Genomic DNA, 14,023 nt, shown 5'->3' on the forward strand with positions numbered 1-14,023 from the left:
CAAGGTGATTGAGATATCCAAAAGTTAAGCCTTCTTGGAACTCTTGTACATAGTATGTATCTGTGGTTTGAACTTGCAGGTTGTTAAGCCCAGAGCCTATACGCTTAACTCTACACAGAGATGGGACTTATTTTGCAACATTTGTGTTTCTATTATGAATTTTGATCAAGAATTTATAATGCAAGTTATAAGTATTTTGTTCTAATGGATTTTCTTCATTATTTTAAAATATTTTATAATTTCCAATTATAACTGTACATTTAAGCTTTTATTCATATTGAGTTTTTAGCAATAATAAGTAAATTCCTTTCAATAAATCTCTCACTTATGTATTTATCTTAGGTAAATATTGATGCTTATATAGAAAGCCATATGTTAATGGTTTTTTTCAGCTGGCATGTCAATTTTTCCTTTTCCATGTGTAAATTTGTTTCCATCACATCTCTTTGCTACTAGTAAATGCTATTGCACTTTTCAGCTTTTTTTAATGATTTATTTATTTCTTTGAAATGTAGAGTTACAGAGAAGCAGAGGCAGAGGCAGAGGCAGAGAGAGAGAGAGAGAGAGAGAGAGAGAGAGAGGTGTCTTCTATCTGCTTGTTCACTTCTGAGATGTCCGCAATGCCCAGAATTACACAGACTGAAGCCAGGAGCCAGGAGCTTCCTCTGGGTCTCCCACTTGGGTGCAGAGGCCCAAGGACTTGGGCCATCTTTTACTGCTACCCCAGGCCATAGCAGAGAGTTGGATTGGAAGTGGAGCAGCTGGGACTAGAATCAGTGCCCATATGGGATGCTGGCACTGCAGGTGGTGGCTTTACCAGCTGTGCCACAGTGCTGGCCCCACTCTTTTCATTTTTTTGCTAGTTTGATGGATATAAATCATTGTCATTGTCATTTAATTTGCTTTTTTTCTGATGACTAGTGGATCTGAGCACACTTCTGCTTGACTCTGCCTTTTGTAATTGACTCTGTCCATCTGTAATTGCTTTTTAATGTCTGTATTATTAATTTTTATGTATTTGGATAGGAGAGAGGGAAGGAGGGAGGAAAAAGTGAGAGAGAAAGAAATAGAAATATGAATCGTGCACTGATTCATTCCTGAATTGCCTGCAGTAGCTGGAACTGGCCCAGGTAAAGTCATTTCCACTGAGATCTGGTACCAGACAGGGATGCCCACTCTCACCACTGCTATTCAATATAGTTCTGGAAGTTTTAGCCAGATCCATTAGGCGAGAAAAAGAAATCAAAGGATACAAATTGAGAAAGAAGAAGTCAAACTATCCCTCTTTGCAGATGATATGATTCTTTATTTAGGGGATCCAAAGAACTCTACTAAGAGACTATTGGAACTCATAGAAGAGTTTGGCAAAGTGGCAGGACATAAAATCAGTGCACAAAAATCAACAGCCTTTGTATACGCAGGCAGTGCCATGGCTGAGAAAGAACTTCTAAGACCAATCCATTCACAATAGCTACAAAAACAAACAAATACCTTGGAATAAAATTAATCAAGTATGACAAAGAACTCTACAATGAGAATTATAAAATTTTAAAGAAAGAAATAGAAGAGGATACCAAAAACTGGAAAAATCTTCCATGCTCATGGATTGGAAGAATCAATATCATCAAAATGTCCATTCTCCCAAAAGAAATTTAGAGAGTCAATGCGATACCAATCAAAATACCAAAGACATTCTTCTCAGATCTGGAAAAAATGATGCTGAAATTTGTATGGAGGCACATGAGACCTCGAATAGCCAAAGCAATCTTGTACAACAAAAACAAAGCCGGAGGCATCACAAGACCAGCTTTCATGACATACTACAGGGCAGTTATAATCAAAACAACATGGTACTGGTACAGAAACAGATGGATAGACCAATGGAACAGAATAGAAACACCAGAAATCAATCCAAAATTCTACAGCCAACTTATATTTGATTAAGGATCCAAAACCAATCTGTGGAGCAAGGACAGTCTATTCAACAAATGGTGCTGGGAAAATTGGATTTCCACATGTAGAAGCATGATCCAAGACCCCTACCTTATACAAAAATCCACTCAACATGGATTAAAGATCTAAATCTACAACCCGACACCATTAAATTTTTAGAGAACATTGGAGAAATTCAATGTTCTTTGCACAGGCAAAGACTTCTTGGAAAAGACTGTAGAGGCACAGGTAATCAAAGCCAAAATTAGCAATTGGGATTCCATCAAATTGAGAAGTTTCTGTACTGCAAAAGATGCAGCCAGGAAGGTGCCAAGGCAACCAACAGAATGGGAAAAATATTTCCAAACTATGTGACAGATAAAGGATGAATAACCAGAATCTAGAGAGATCAAGAAACTCAACAACTAAACAAACAACCCACTTAAGAGATGGGCCAAGGACCTCAATGGACATTTTTCAAAAGAGGAAATCCAAATGGCCAACAGACACATGAAAAAATGTTCGGGATCACTAGCAATCAGGGAAATGCAAATCGAAACCACAATGAGGTTTCACCTCATCCCTGTTAGAATGGCTCACATACAGATATCTGCCAACAACAGATGCTGTCGAGATTTGGGAAAAAAGGGATAGTAACCCACTGTTGATGGGGATGCAAACTGGTAAAGCCGCTATGGAAGTCAGTCTGGAGATTCCTCAGAAACCTGAATATAACCCCATCATAAAACCCAGCCATCCCACTCCTTGGAATTTACCCAAAGGAAATTTAATTGGCAAACAAAAAAGCTGTCTACTCCTCTATGTTTCTTGCAGCTCAGTTCACAATAGCTAAGACCTGGAATCAACCTAAATGCCCATAACAGTAGACTGGATAAAGAAATTATGAGATATATACTCTATAGAATACTATACAGCAGTAAAAAAATTGAAATCCGTTCATTTGCAACAAAATGGAGGAATCTGGAAAACATCATGGTGAGTGAAATAAGCCAGTCCCAAAGGACAAATACCATATGTTCTCCCTGATCGGTGATAACTAACCAAGCACCAAAAGGAAACCTGTTGAGTGAAATGGACACTATGAGAAACAATGACTTGATCAGCCCTTGTCCTAGCTGTCGAGTAACAACTTAATACTTTATTCCTTTTAGTATTTTTTTAATTAATATAATTGGTTGAACTCTTTAATTAACACATGATTATTCTTAGGTGTTTAAATTTAACTGAAAAGTGATCCTTGTGGGAATAAGAGAGGGAGGAGATGTATATTTGCGACATGCTCAATCGGACTTGCCCCAAACGGTAGAGTTAAAAACGTGCCAAGGGATTCCAATTCAATCCCATCAGGGTGGCATGTACCAATGCCATCTCACTAGTCCAAGTGATCAGTTTCAGTTCACAACTGATCATAATGATAGGATTAAGAGTCAGAGAGATCACATAAACAAGACTAGTGTCTGCTAACACTAACTGATAGAATTAAAAAGGAGAGAGAATGATCCAACATGGGTTGGGATACACAGCTGACTCATAGAATGGCAGATGTCCTAAACAGCACTCTGGCCTCAGAATCAGCCCTTAAAGCATTTGGATCTGGCTGAAGAACCCATGAGAGTATTTTAGGCATGGAAAGCCAAGACACTCTGGCAAAAAAAAAAAAAAAAAAGCCACCCTAAATGAAAGATCTCTGTGGGTGAGATCCCAGTGGGTAGAATAGAACGGGCCATCAAAGAAGGAGGTACCTTTCTCTGAAGAGAGGAGAGAACTTCCACTTTGACTATGACTTTGTCTAAGTTCGGAGTTGGAAAACTCAAAAGGCTTCCATAGGCTTGGCAACTCATGACAAGAGCCTAGGGTGATTACTGATGTCATTTACAAGAGTTTCAATTGTTGAATGAAAAACAGGGTCACTGTGCACTTACTCCCCATGTAGGATCTGTCCTTAATGTGTTTTTCAATGTGAATTAATGCTATAAATAGTACTTAAACAGTATTGTTCACTTTGTTTTTCTGTGTGGGTGCAAGCTGTTGAAATCTTTACTTCATATATACTAAATTTATCTTCTGTATATAAACTTATTGAAAATGAATTTTGATGTGAATGGAATGGGAGAGGGTGTGGGAGATGGGAGGGTTGAGGGTGTGAGTAAGGTTATGTGGTGGTGGATGCCACTGTAATCCAAAAACTGTACTTTGGAGATTTATATTTATTAAATAAAAATTAAAAATGTTTTTTTAAAGAATACAAATTGGAAAAGATGAAGTCAAATAATTTCGATTTCAGACAACATGTTTTATATATAATGGAACCAAAAGACTCCACTGAGAGTCATGGAAGAGTTTAATTAAGTTGCAGGATATAAAGTTAACACTATAAATAAGTAGCCTCTATATACCCTGACAATTCCATGGCTGAAGAAGAACTTCTAAAACCAATCCCATTGACAATAGCTACAGAAATAACTAGATCCCCTGGAATACTTTTAAGGAGGTGGAAGATGTCTACAATGAAAGTTAAGAACGTTAAAGAAATAAATAGAAGACACCAAAAATAGAAAAATCTTCTATGTTTTGGATGAGGAGAATTAATATAATCAAAACATCCATATTACCAAAGGTAATTTACAGATCCAATTCTATTGCAATGACATTCTTCCCAAATCTAAAAAAAAAAAAAAAATTATATGGAAACACAGGAGACCCTGAATACCTAAAGCAATCTTATACAACAATTACAAAGCTATAGGCAGCACAATAACATATTTCAGGACATACTATAGGGCAGTTATATTCAAAACAGCCTGGTGCTAGCACAAAAAATAGATACATAGAGCAATGGAAAAGAAGAGGAATTCCAGAAATCAATGCATGTATCTGCAGCCAACAAATCTTAGACAAAGGAGCTAAAATCAATCATTGGAGAAAGGGCAGTCTCTCCAACAAATGGTGCTAGGAAAATTGGATCTCCATGTGCGGAAGTGTGAAACAAGCCCTAACCTTACACTTTATACAAAAATCAACTCAAAATGGATCCAGGATCTAAACCTACAACCTAATACATCAAGCTACTTGAGGAAAACATTGGGGAACCTTTGTAACAGACTGGCGTAGGCAAAGAGTTCCTTGAAATGACCCCAGAACCATAGGCAATCAAAGACAATTAGAAAAGTGGAATTTAATTCAAGCAGAGAAGCTTCCACATTGAAAAAAATTTGAGCAAAGTGAATGTGGAACCAACAAAATGAGAGAAAATATTTGCAAAATATGAAATATATATAATTGATATTCAGGAACTATAAGTAGCTCAAGTAATTCAACAACTGTCCAGTTAAGAAATTGGTAAATTATTTGAACAGGCATAATTTTTTCAAAAGAGGAAATTCAAGTGATCAACAAACACATGAATGAATGTTCCTGGGCACTAGCCATTAGAGAAATTCAAATGAAAACCACAATGAGGATTCAACTCACCTCAGTTAGAATGGCTCACATACAGAAATCAACAAACAGTAAATGCTGATGAGGATGCAAGGAAAAAGGTACCTTTAGCCACTGTTGGTGGGAAGGTGAAGTAGTACAGCCATTGTCAAATACAGTATGAAGACACCCCAGAAACCTGAAAATTGCACATGACCCAGCAATCCCACTCCTGGGAATTTACCCAAGTGGATCAAAATCAACATATGAAAGAGTTGTCTGTATCTCCCATTTTATTTCAACTCAATTCACAATATCTAAAATATGGAATCAACCCAGATGTCCATTAACTTAGTGCTGGATAAAGAAATTATGATATATATACACTGTGGAATACTACTCAGGCATATAAAAAGAATTAAATCTGTCTTTTGGAACAGAATAGATGCAACTGGAAACCATTATACCTAGTGAAATAAGGCAGTCCCCAAAAGAGAAATACCGTGTTTTACCAGTTTAGTTACCCTGAACTGTGGTAACCAATAGAGTTATGTAATGTATAGGAGTGTACATGTGTAGTGTAATGTATAGGAGTGTAATGTATAGGAATGTAATGTATACGAGTAAAATTGACATTTTGAGCTTTATAATTGTTTACAGCCCTGACCAGAGTTTTTTTTTTTTTTCTTACTATTTGTTGAATTCTAAACTTAGTGTAGGGCTAATGTTATGAATATAAAGTAAACAAAGTAGATTATTATAAAACTTGAGAGGGATTAGGAAAGGAAGGAGGACAAAGCTTGGGATTGTGAGCAGGAGGGAGGATATGGTGTGAAATATCACTGTGTTCTTAAATCTGTACACGTGAAATACATAAAATTTGTATACCTTAAATAAAATTTTCAAAGTAAAGGGGCTGGCGCTGTGGTATAGTGGGTAAAGCTGCCGCTTAGAGTGGTGGCATCCCATACGGGCACCTGTTTGAGTCCCGGTTGTCCTGGCTGCTCCACTTTTGATCTAGCTTTTTGCTATGGCCTGGGAAAGCATTAGACAATGGCCCAAGTCCTTGGGCCCCTGTACCCGTGTGGGAGACAAGAGGAGGCTCCTGGCTTCATATCAGCGCAACTCTGGCTTTTGTGGCCATCTTGGGGAGTGAACCAGTGAATGGAAGACCTCTCTCGCTCTCTCTCTGCCTCTCGTTCTTTCTCTGTGTAAACTCTGACTTTCAAATAAAAATCTTTAAAAGAAAAAAGTAAGAGTATTCAGCTGACAAATAAGTATTTCACGTCTTTGTCATGTCTAAGATTTCAAAATGAAATAAATATATAGGGTAATTACTAAATAGAACTAAGTAATATGCTCTATTCTACATATTATTTTGTTCGGAAAATCCTTAAAATATATTCTCTTAGGAAATTTTAAGGAATATATTCTCTTAGGAAATTTTAAGGATATAGTATATTCTTATTAACTTTTGTAAATATGTGGTACAATAGACTCCTTAACTATTTTTATAAAATAATAAATTTTTACTTTCTTAAAAAATAAAATAAGCCACATGACAAAATGAAACACACTAGATTATAAGTGTTTATATTTCTGTGGGTGGTACTGCTTTCAGAATACCTGTCATTCTAACAATTGATGAGAAAATCTTTATGAAAAAAGTAATGTGTTTCGCATATTGTTTTTATTTTATTTATAAAAAACATCGTCAAGAGCCATTGTCAAACTACCTACTATACCTGCATTTAGGAACACTAACTCCAAAACATAATCAGAAAATGGACAACTTCAATTCTCAACCCACAATTATTTTCCATGTCTTCTGAAACAAAACACACCTTTGAAAGGGTTTTCAGGATGCCCTTCACTTACCGTTTTTTGTATTTGCATCACATCAACAATATATTTTAATTTAATCCTCTTGGATTCTACTTTAAAGTTTCTTCCCCTGAGATGCAGTTTATTTATTTGAGATTCAAAGAGAAAGAGACATGCAGACAGGCATACTTTCCTTCCATTGTTTCATTCATTGCCTACAATAGTCAAGAGACCAAAGGTAATAGCTGAGAATACAATTCAGATTTCCCCCATGGGTAGCAAGAATCCACCAACTTGATCCGTTGATACTGCCTTCCAGGGTCCTCCTTAGCAGGAGCTGGAACTGGATGTCAAACCCAGTCACTTCAATTTGGGATGTGCATGTCCTGATGAGCGTGATTAATGGCTAGGCCAAATGTCCACACCTTCATTATTCTTTTAATATTGCATTGCTTAACTGAGAAACCATGACCCTCAGATTCTTGGAACATGGAAATGATGCTTAGGTACGAAATGGCAGTGTGTGCCATTTCATTTCTTTTTCAGATAACAGTGTTTTTTTAACTTGTATTTAATGAATATAAATTTCCAAAGTACAGAATATTGATTACAATGGCTTCCCCCCCCAACGTCCATCCAACCCGCAACCCTCCCCTTATCCACTCACTCTCCCCTTCCATTCACATCAAGATTCATTTTCGATTCTCTCTATATACATAAGATCAGTTTAGCATACATTAAGTAAAGATTTCAACAGTTTGCTCCCACACAGAACATAAAGTGAAAAATACTGTTTGAGTACTAGTTATAGCATTAAATCTCAATGTACAGAACACTAAGGACAAAGATCCTAATGAGGAGTAAGTGCACAGGACTCCTGTTGTTGACTTAACAAATTGACACTCTTGTTTATGGCATCAGTAATCACCCTAGGCTCTTGTCATGAGGTGCAAAGGCTATGGAAGCCCCCTGAGTTCACTGACTCTGATCATATTTAGACAAGGCCATGGTCAAAGTGGAAGTTCTCTCCTCCCTTCAGAGAAAGGTACCTCCTTCTTTGATGACCCGTTCTTTCCACTGGGATCTCACTCGTGGAGATCTTTCATTTAGGTTCCCCCCCCCCAGAGTGTCTTGGCTTTCCATGCCTGAAACACTCTCATGGGCATTTCAGCCGGATCCGCATGCCTTAAGGGCTGATTATGAGGCCAGAGTGCTGTTAGGACATTTGCCATTCTATGGGTCTGCTGTGTATCTCACTTCCCATGTTGGATCGTTCTCTCCCTTTTTTATTCTATCAGCTAGTATTTGCAGACACTATTCTTGTTTATGTGATCCCTTTGGCTCTTAGTCCTATCATTATGATCAATTGTGAACAGAAATTGATCACTGGGACTAGTGAGATGGCATTGGTACATGCCACCTTGATGGGATTGAATTGGAATCCCCTGGTCTGTTTCTAACTCTACCGTTTGAGGTAAGTCAGCTTGAGCATGTCCCGAATTGCACATGTCTTCCCTCTCTTATTCCCACTCTTATATTTAACTGCGATCACTTTTCAGTTAAGTTTCAGCACTTAAGAAGAATTGTGTATTGATTACAGTATTCAACCAAAAGTATTAAGTAGAACAAACAAAAAAAAATACTAAGAGAGATAACATTAAGCTGCTCATCAACAGTCAGGGTGAGGGCTGATCAAGTCACCGTTTCTCCTACTGTTCATTTCACTTTAACAGGTTTCCTTTTTGGTGCTCAGTTAGTTGTCACCTATCAAGGAGAACAAGTGGTATTTGTCCCTGTGGGATTGGCTTATTTCACTCAGCATAATGTTTTCCAAATTCCTAACAGGGATCACTTTTCAGTTAAAATTTAAACACCTAAGAATAATTGTGTTGGTTACAGAGTTCAACCAATGGTACTAGAACAAAAAAAAAATACTAAAATGGATAAAGTATTACATTGTACATCAACCGTCAGGACAAGAGCTGATCAAATCACTGTTTCTCATAGTGTACATTTCACTTCAACAAGTTTTTAAAATTATTTCTTTATTTGAAAGGCGTAATTACACACAGAGAGGTCTTCTATCTTGTGATTTACTCTCCAATTCACTGCAATGGTCAGAGCTGATTCAGGGCAAAGCCAAGAGCCTGGAGCTTCCTCCGGGTCTCTTATGTGGATGGCAGGTGCTCAGATACCTGGGTCATCTTCTGTTGATTTGTGGAAGCCATTAGCGGGGATCTGGATTGGAAGTGGAGCAGCTACCACTCGAACCAGTGGCCATATGGGATGCCAGCGTCATAGATCTCAGGTTTACCCACTACTCCACAATACATGTCCCGAGATAACATTTTTAATTACCATAATAGTCAAGGGCTTAATACTCCACTAAATAAAGAGATAAACAAGAAAAAAAATCCCTAGTTAAGTGTACACAGGGCTACAAACAATAATCAAATGGTTATATGAACTAACAGATCATTAAAATGTGATAGCATAACATTTTTAACCATTGGCTTGACAAAGATAAAACAAAGTTTGACAAAATTATATGTAAAGCAGTATTGGTACACAGGCATTACTTTTTTGTTTTTGAGGGTTTTTGTCTTTTTAAATTTTAGCTCCCAAATATAAAGGAAAACACGTGGTATTTGTCTTTCTGTGTCCAGCTTATTTCACTCAACATAATGTCTTCCAGTTGCATCCATTTTGAAGCAAATGGTAGAATTTCATTGTTTTTGTAGCTGAGTAATATCCCATCATATATGTATGTATAATTATTTTTATTATGTTCTTTATTAACCAGATCACAGACCCTTGGTTGATTCCATATTTTCGCTATTCCATAGTTTGGTTGATATAAACATTGTGGTGCAGGTATCTGTTTGATTCAATGTGTTCATGTTTTTGGGTATAGACACAGGAGTGGGATAGCTGGATTACATTTCTATTCTTTTTGTGAAATCTCCATATAGTTTTCCACAGGGAATGCACTGCTTTACATTCCCAACAACAATATATAAGTTGTTCCCTTTCTCTACATCCTTGCCTGCATTTGTTACTCTCTTTTGGATTTTTCCATTTGGCAGGAGTGTTGTGTTATTTTATTGTGATTTTCATTTGCAATATCCCTGGTGGCTGGTGATGTTGAACATTTGTTCATATATTTGTTGTACTTCTTTTCCCTTCTTTTGAAAACTGTCTGCTGAAGTCCTTTTCCCATTTCTTAAGTCCTTTTTTCCCATTTCTTGGGGGTTGTTTTGTTGTTGAGTTTTTTTTGAGTCTCTGATATATTCTAGGTATTAATCCTTTGTCTCCAGTGCCTTGGACAGGTTCCCTCAATTTGCTTCCAGCAGCCATAGTCTTCAGGTCTTAAATTTAGGTCTTTGTTCTATATCAAGTTGATTTTTATATATGATGAATGGTAGTGGTCTACTTTCATTCTTCTAAATGTATATCCAGTTTTTCCAGAACAGTTTATTGAAGTTTGTCCTTACTTTAATGTATTTCCTGAATACTATTGTCAAAAATCAGTTGGGTATATGTTCATGGATTAATTTCTGGACCTTCTAATCTGTCCATTGATTCATATGTTGGTTATTATGTATGTACAAGGCTGTTTTATCACTAGAGCTTTGTAGAATACTTTGAAGGCAGGAATTGTAATGCCTCCAGTTTGATTGTTTTTTGTTCAGGACTGATTTGGCTATTCTGATCTTTGGTGGTTGCATATAAAATTTAGGATTTCTTTTCTCATTATATAAAGCATATCAATGTTATTTTGATAGCGATTGCATTGAACCTATAGATTACTTTGGAAAGGAGGAAGTCAAATTATGCCTGTTTGTATATGACATGATCTTATACATAGGGGAACCAAAAGACTCCGCTAGGAGACAATTGGAAATCATAAGACAGTTTGACAGTATTGCAGATTATAAAATCAGTGCACAAAAAACAATAGCATTTGTATACAAAATACTGCCATAGCTGAGAAAGAAATTGTAAGATCAGTATCCTTCACTATAGCTACAAAAAATTAAATAGCTTGGGATAAATTTAACCAATGATATGAAAGATCTGTACAATGAAAATTACAAAACATTAAGGAAAGAAATAGAAAAAGACATACAAAAATGAAAAAAAACACTTTGGTTTGTGAATTAGAAGAATTAATATCATCAAAATATTCTTAAGTAATATATAGAAATTTTGATGATATTATTTCTTTCAATTCATGAGAAATGTCCCTCCATTTTTTTGTATCTTTGTCAGTTTGTTTCTTCAAAGCTTTTTTTTTTTTTTTTTTGACAGGCAGAGTGGACAGTGAGAGAGAGAGACAGAGAGAAAGGTCTTCCTTTTGCTGTTGGTTCACCCTCCAATGGCCGCCGCGGCTGGTGCGCTGTGGCCGGTGCACTGCGCTGATCTGAAGGCAGGAGCCAGGTGCTTCTCCTGGTCTCCCATGGGGTGCAGGGCCCAAGCACTTGGGCCATCCTCCACTGCACTCCCGGGCCACAGCAGAGAGCTGGCCTACAAGAGGGGCAACTGGGACAGAATTCGGTGCCCCGACCAGGACCGGTGCCGTAAGGTGGAGGATTAGCCTATTGAGCCTCGGCGCCGGCCTTCTTCAAAGCTTTGTAATTTTCACTGTAGAGATCTTTCACTTCTTTTGTTAAAGTTATTCTTAAGTATTTTATTTCTGTTGTTGGCTACTTTGAATGGGATTTCTTATTTTCTCTTTCAGTGAGTTAACAGCATACACAATGCTGCAATTTTGTATATTTGTTTTGTAACCTGCAACTGTATTGAATTTGCTTACAATTTTTAACAGGTTTTTGTGGTGTATATATATATATATATATATATACACACACACATATATGTATATATATAGGTTTTTCAATATACAAATTCATGTTCTGTCTCATATTGAGTAAGTGGCAAAAGTGCTTATCTTGTTTTGTTCCATATCTCACGGGAAATGTTTACAACTTCACCCCATTCAATTATTTGGATTTTGTCTTGTTATATATAGCCTGTATAATTTTGAGGTATGTTCCTTCTATACCTAACTTGTTGCAGGTTTTTATCATCAAGGGATGTTAAATCTTAGGAAACTCTTTCTCTGTATATATTGCAGTGATCTATGGTTTTTGCTTTTCATTCTGTTAATGTGATTTGTGTTTTTTATTGAATTCTGAGTGTTGAACAGGACAAATTCCACTTGTTCATTAAAAATGATCTTTTTGATGTGGTTTTAGAGTTGGTTTGTTAATATTTTGTCGAGAATCTTTGTATCTGCCTATCAAGTTTATAAATCTGTAGTTTTGTTTTTGCTTTGTGTCTCTGTTCCATTTTGGTATCAGAGTGATGTGAGCCTTATAAAGATTTTGGGAGAGTTCCATCCTATTCAGTGTTTTAGAATGGTTTGAAAAATATTGGAGTTAATTATTCTGTAACCTTTTTGAAGAATTCATGAGCAAATTCTTTACATATTTTCTGGAATGTTTGGGTGGAGGGTTCCAAAGATGTCTGTGTGTGTGTTTGTGTGTGTGTGTGCACATGTGTATATCATTTATGCTTTGTACAAGCTTGAGAGTATGGATCTGTATTCAGAATGCTCAAGTGCAAGTCCTTCAGTACATCTCCTTAATTGTTCTGCCTTGAGAGATTTACATATCCTGCCCATCTGATGTTTTATTTCTTTAATGGGAATAAAAATATCAATATCACTGGTTGCTATGACAATTAAATGGACTAATTCATGTAAAGTTTTGGGAACAGTATCATATGAGAGGGAGCTTAGATTCATACTCAGACATGAAATGATACTATTTAGTTGTGATACATTAAATTACTCCTATGAAAAACTGTTTAGTTGTTCTGTGTGGGAGTCACAATTTTTGGTTCATAAATAAAAATATTTTGTTGTTATTCAATAAAATTTTTTGGATCAAAGGCTTTGGTAACCATAACCAAATGTGATGAATGCAGTAAAGACATCAAAATCTTGTATTTCTTGCATGTCTTAGAAAATAAAATATATTTAAAGCAATTTTTAAATAATATCATCATACTTTGGAAGGGCATGTGGAATGATTGTACTTCAACTTACATCCGATTAGGGTTTTATGAACTACATATTTAGTTCATCAGAAATTTTCAAATTTAAATTGTTCATTACAGTGATTAATTTTATTTATTTATTTAGTTACAGGGATTATCCAGATTATGTGGGTGCAGTGTTTTCTGGAAAGATATGTGCTCCTCATTATTCTGCAGGAGTGGCAGTGGTATGTAATCACTTAATTTTTATTAATAACTGTAATTGGAATTTAAAGTGGGAATAAAAATACACTAATAAAATAAATACACATATATTCTTGACTATGTGGAATAGCACATGGAAATTTCTGTAGCTCCAGATTTTTACTTACAGACAAAAAATTGGGGAAATACTCTTACAGATACAATAGCTTCAAAATGAATCTAAGTAAACAAAAAACTGCAATAAACATCTTTTAAGGAGTTTCCAACATCTGAAATATAGTATATAAAAACTTTTATGTGTATATCAAATGTTTATATTTCTTATAAATGTCTTAAAATAAAATAATTGAAAGGTAATGTAACTGTATGAGCCATTCTTCCATCCTGCAAATGCTAATAAAACAAATTTAACTAGCACATGTTTTAAATTACAAAGTAATTTACAGTAGTTATATGAAATGTGTTAAGTGCATATTGAAGCAGATAAGAAAGTTCATGTAATCTAGCATACTACCACCGCAGTGGGGATAATCACTACTAAAATTTTGAATGATATATGTGT

At 36.0% G+C, this 14,023-nt stretch overlaps 1 protein-coding gene across 5 annotated transcripts in view; it reads left to right on the forward strand.

Moving 5' to 3' along the window:
- Positions 1-14,023, forward strand: part of LOC138843046 (disintegrin and metalloproteinase domain-containing protein 32-like) — a 498,529-nt gene that overhangs the window by 69,420 nt on the left and 415,086 nt on the right. For all 5 annotated transcript variants that reach the window (XM_070068574.1, XM_070068573.1, XM_070068575.1 and 2 more), the window contains one exon: positions 13,403-13,484. In XM_070068574.1, the coding sequence (XP_069924675.1) occupies positions 13,403-13,484 (82 nt within the window). The remainder of the gene's footprint in view (positions 1-13,402; positions 13,485-14,023) is intronic.

This window comes from Oryctolagus cuniculus, chromosome 2 (genome assembly GCF_964237555.1).
Source record: "Oryctolagus cuniculus chromosome 2, mOryCun1.1, whole genome shotgun sequence".
In the NCBI taxonomy this organism is placed as follows: Eukaryota; Metazoa; Chordata; class Mammalia; order Lagomorpha; family Leporidae; genus Oryctolagus; species Oryctolagus cuniculus.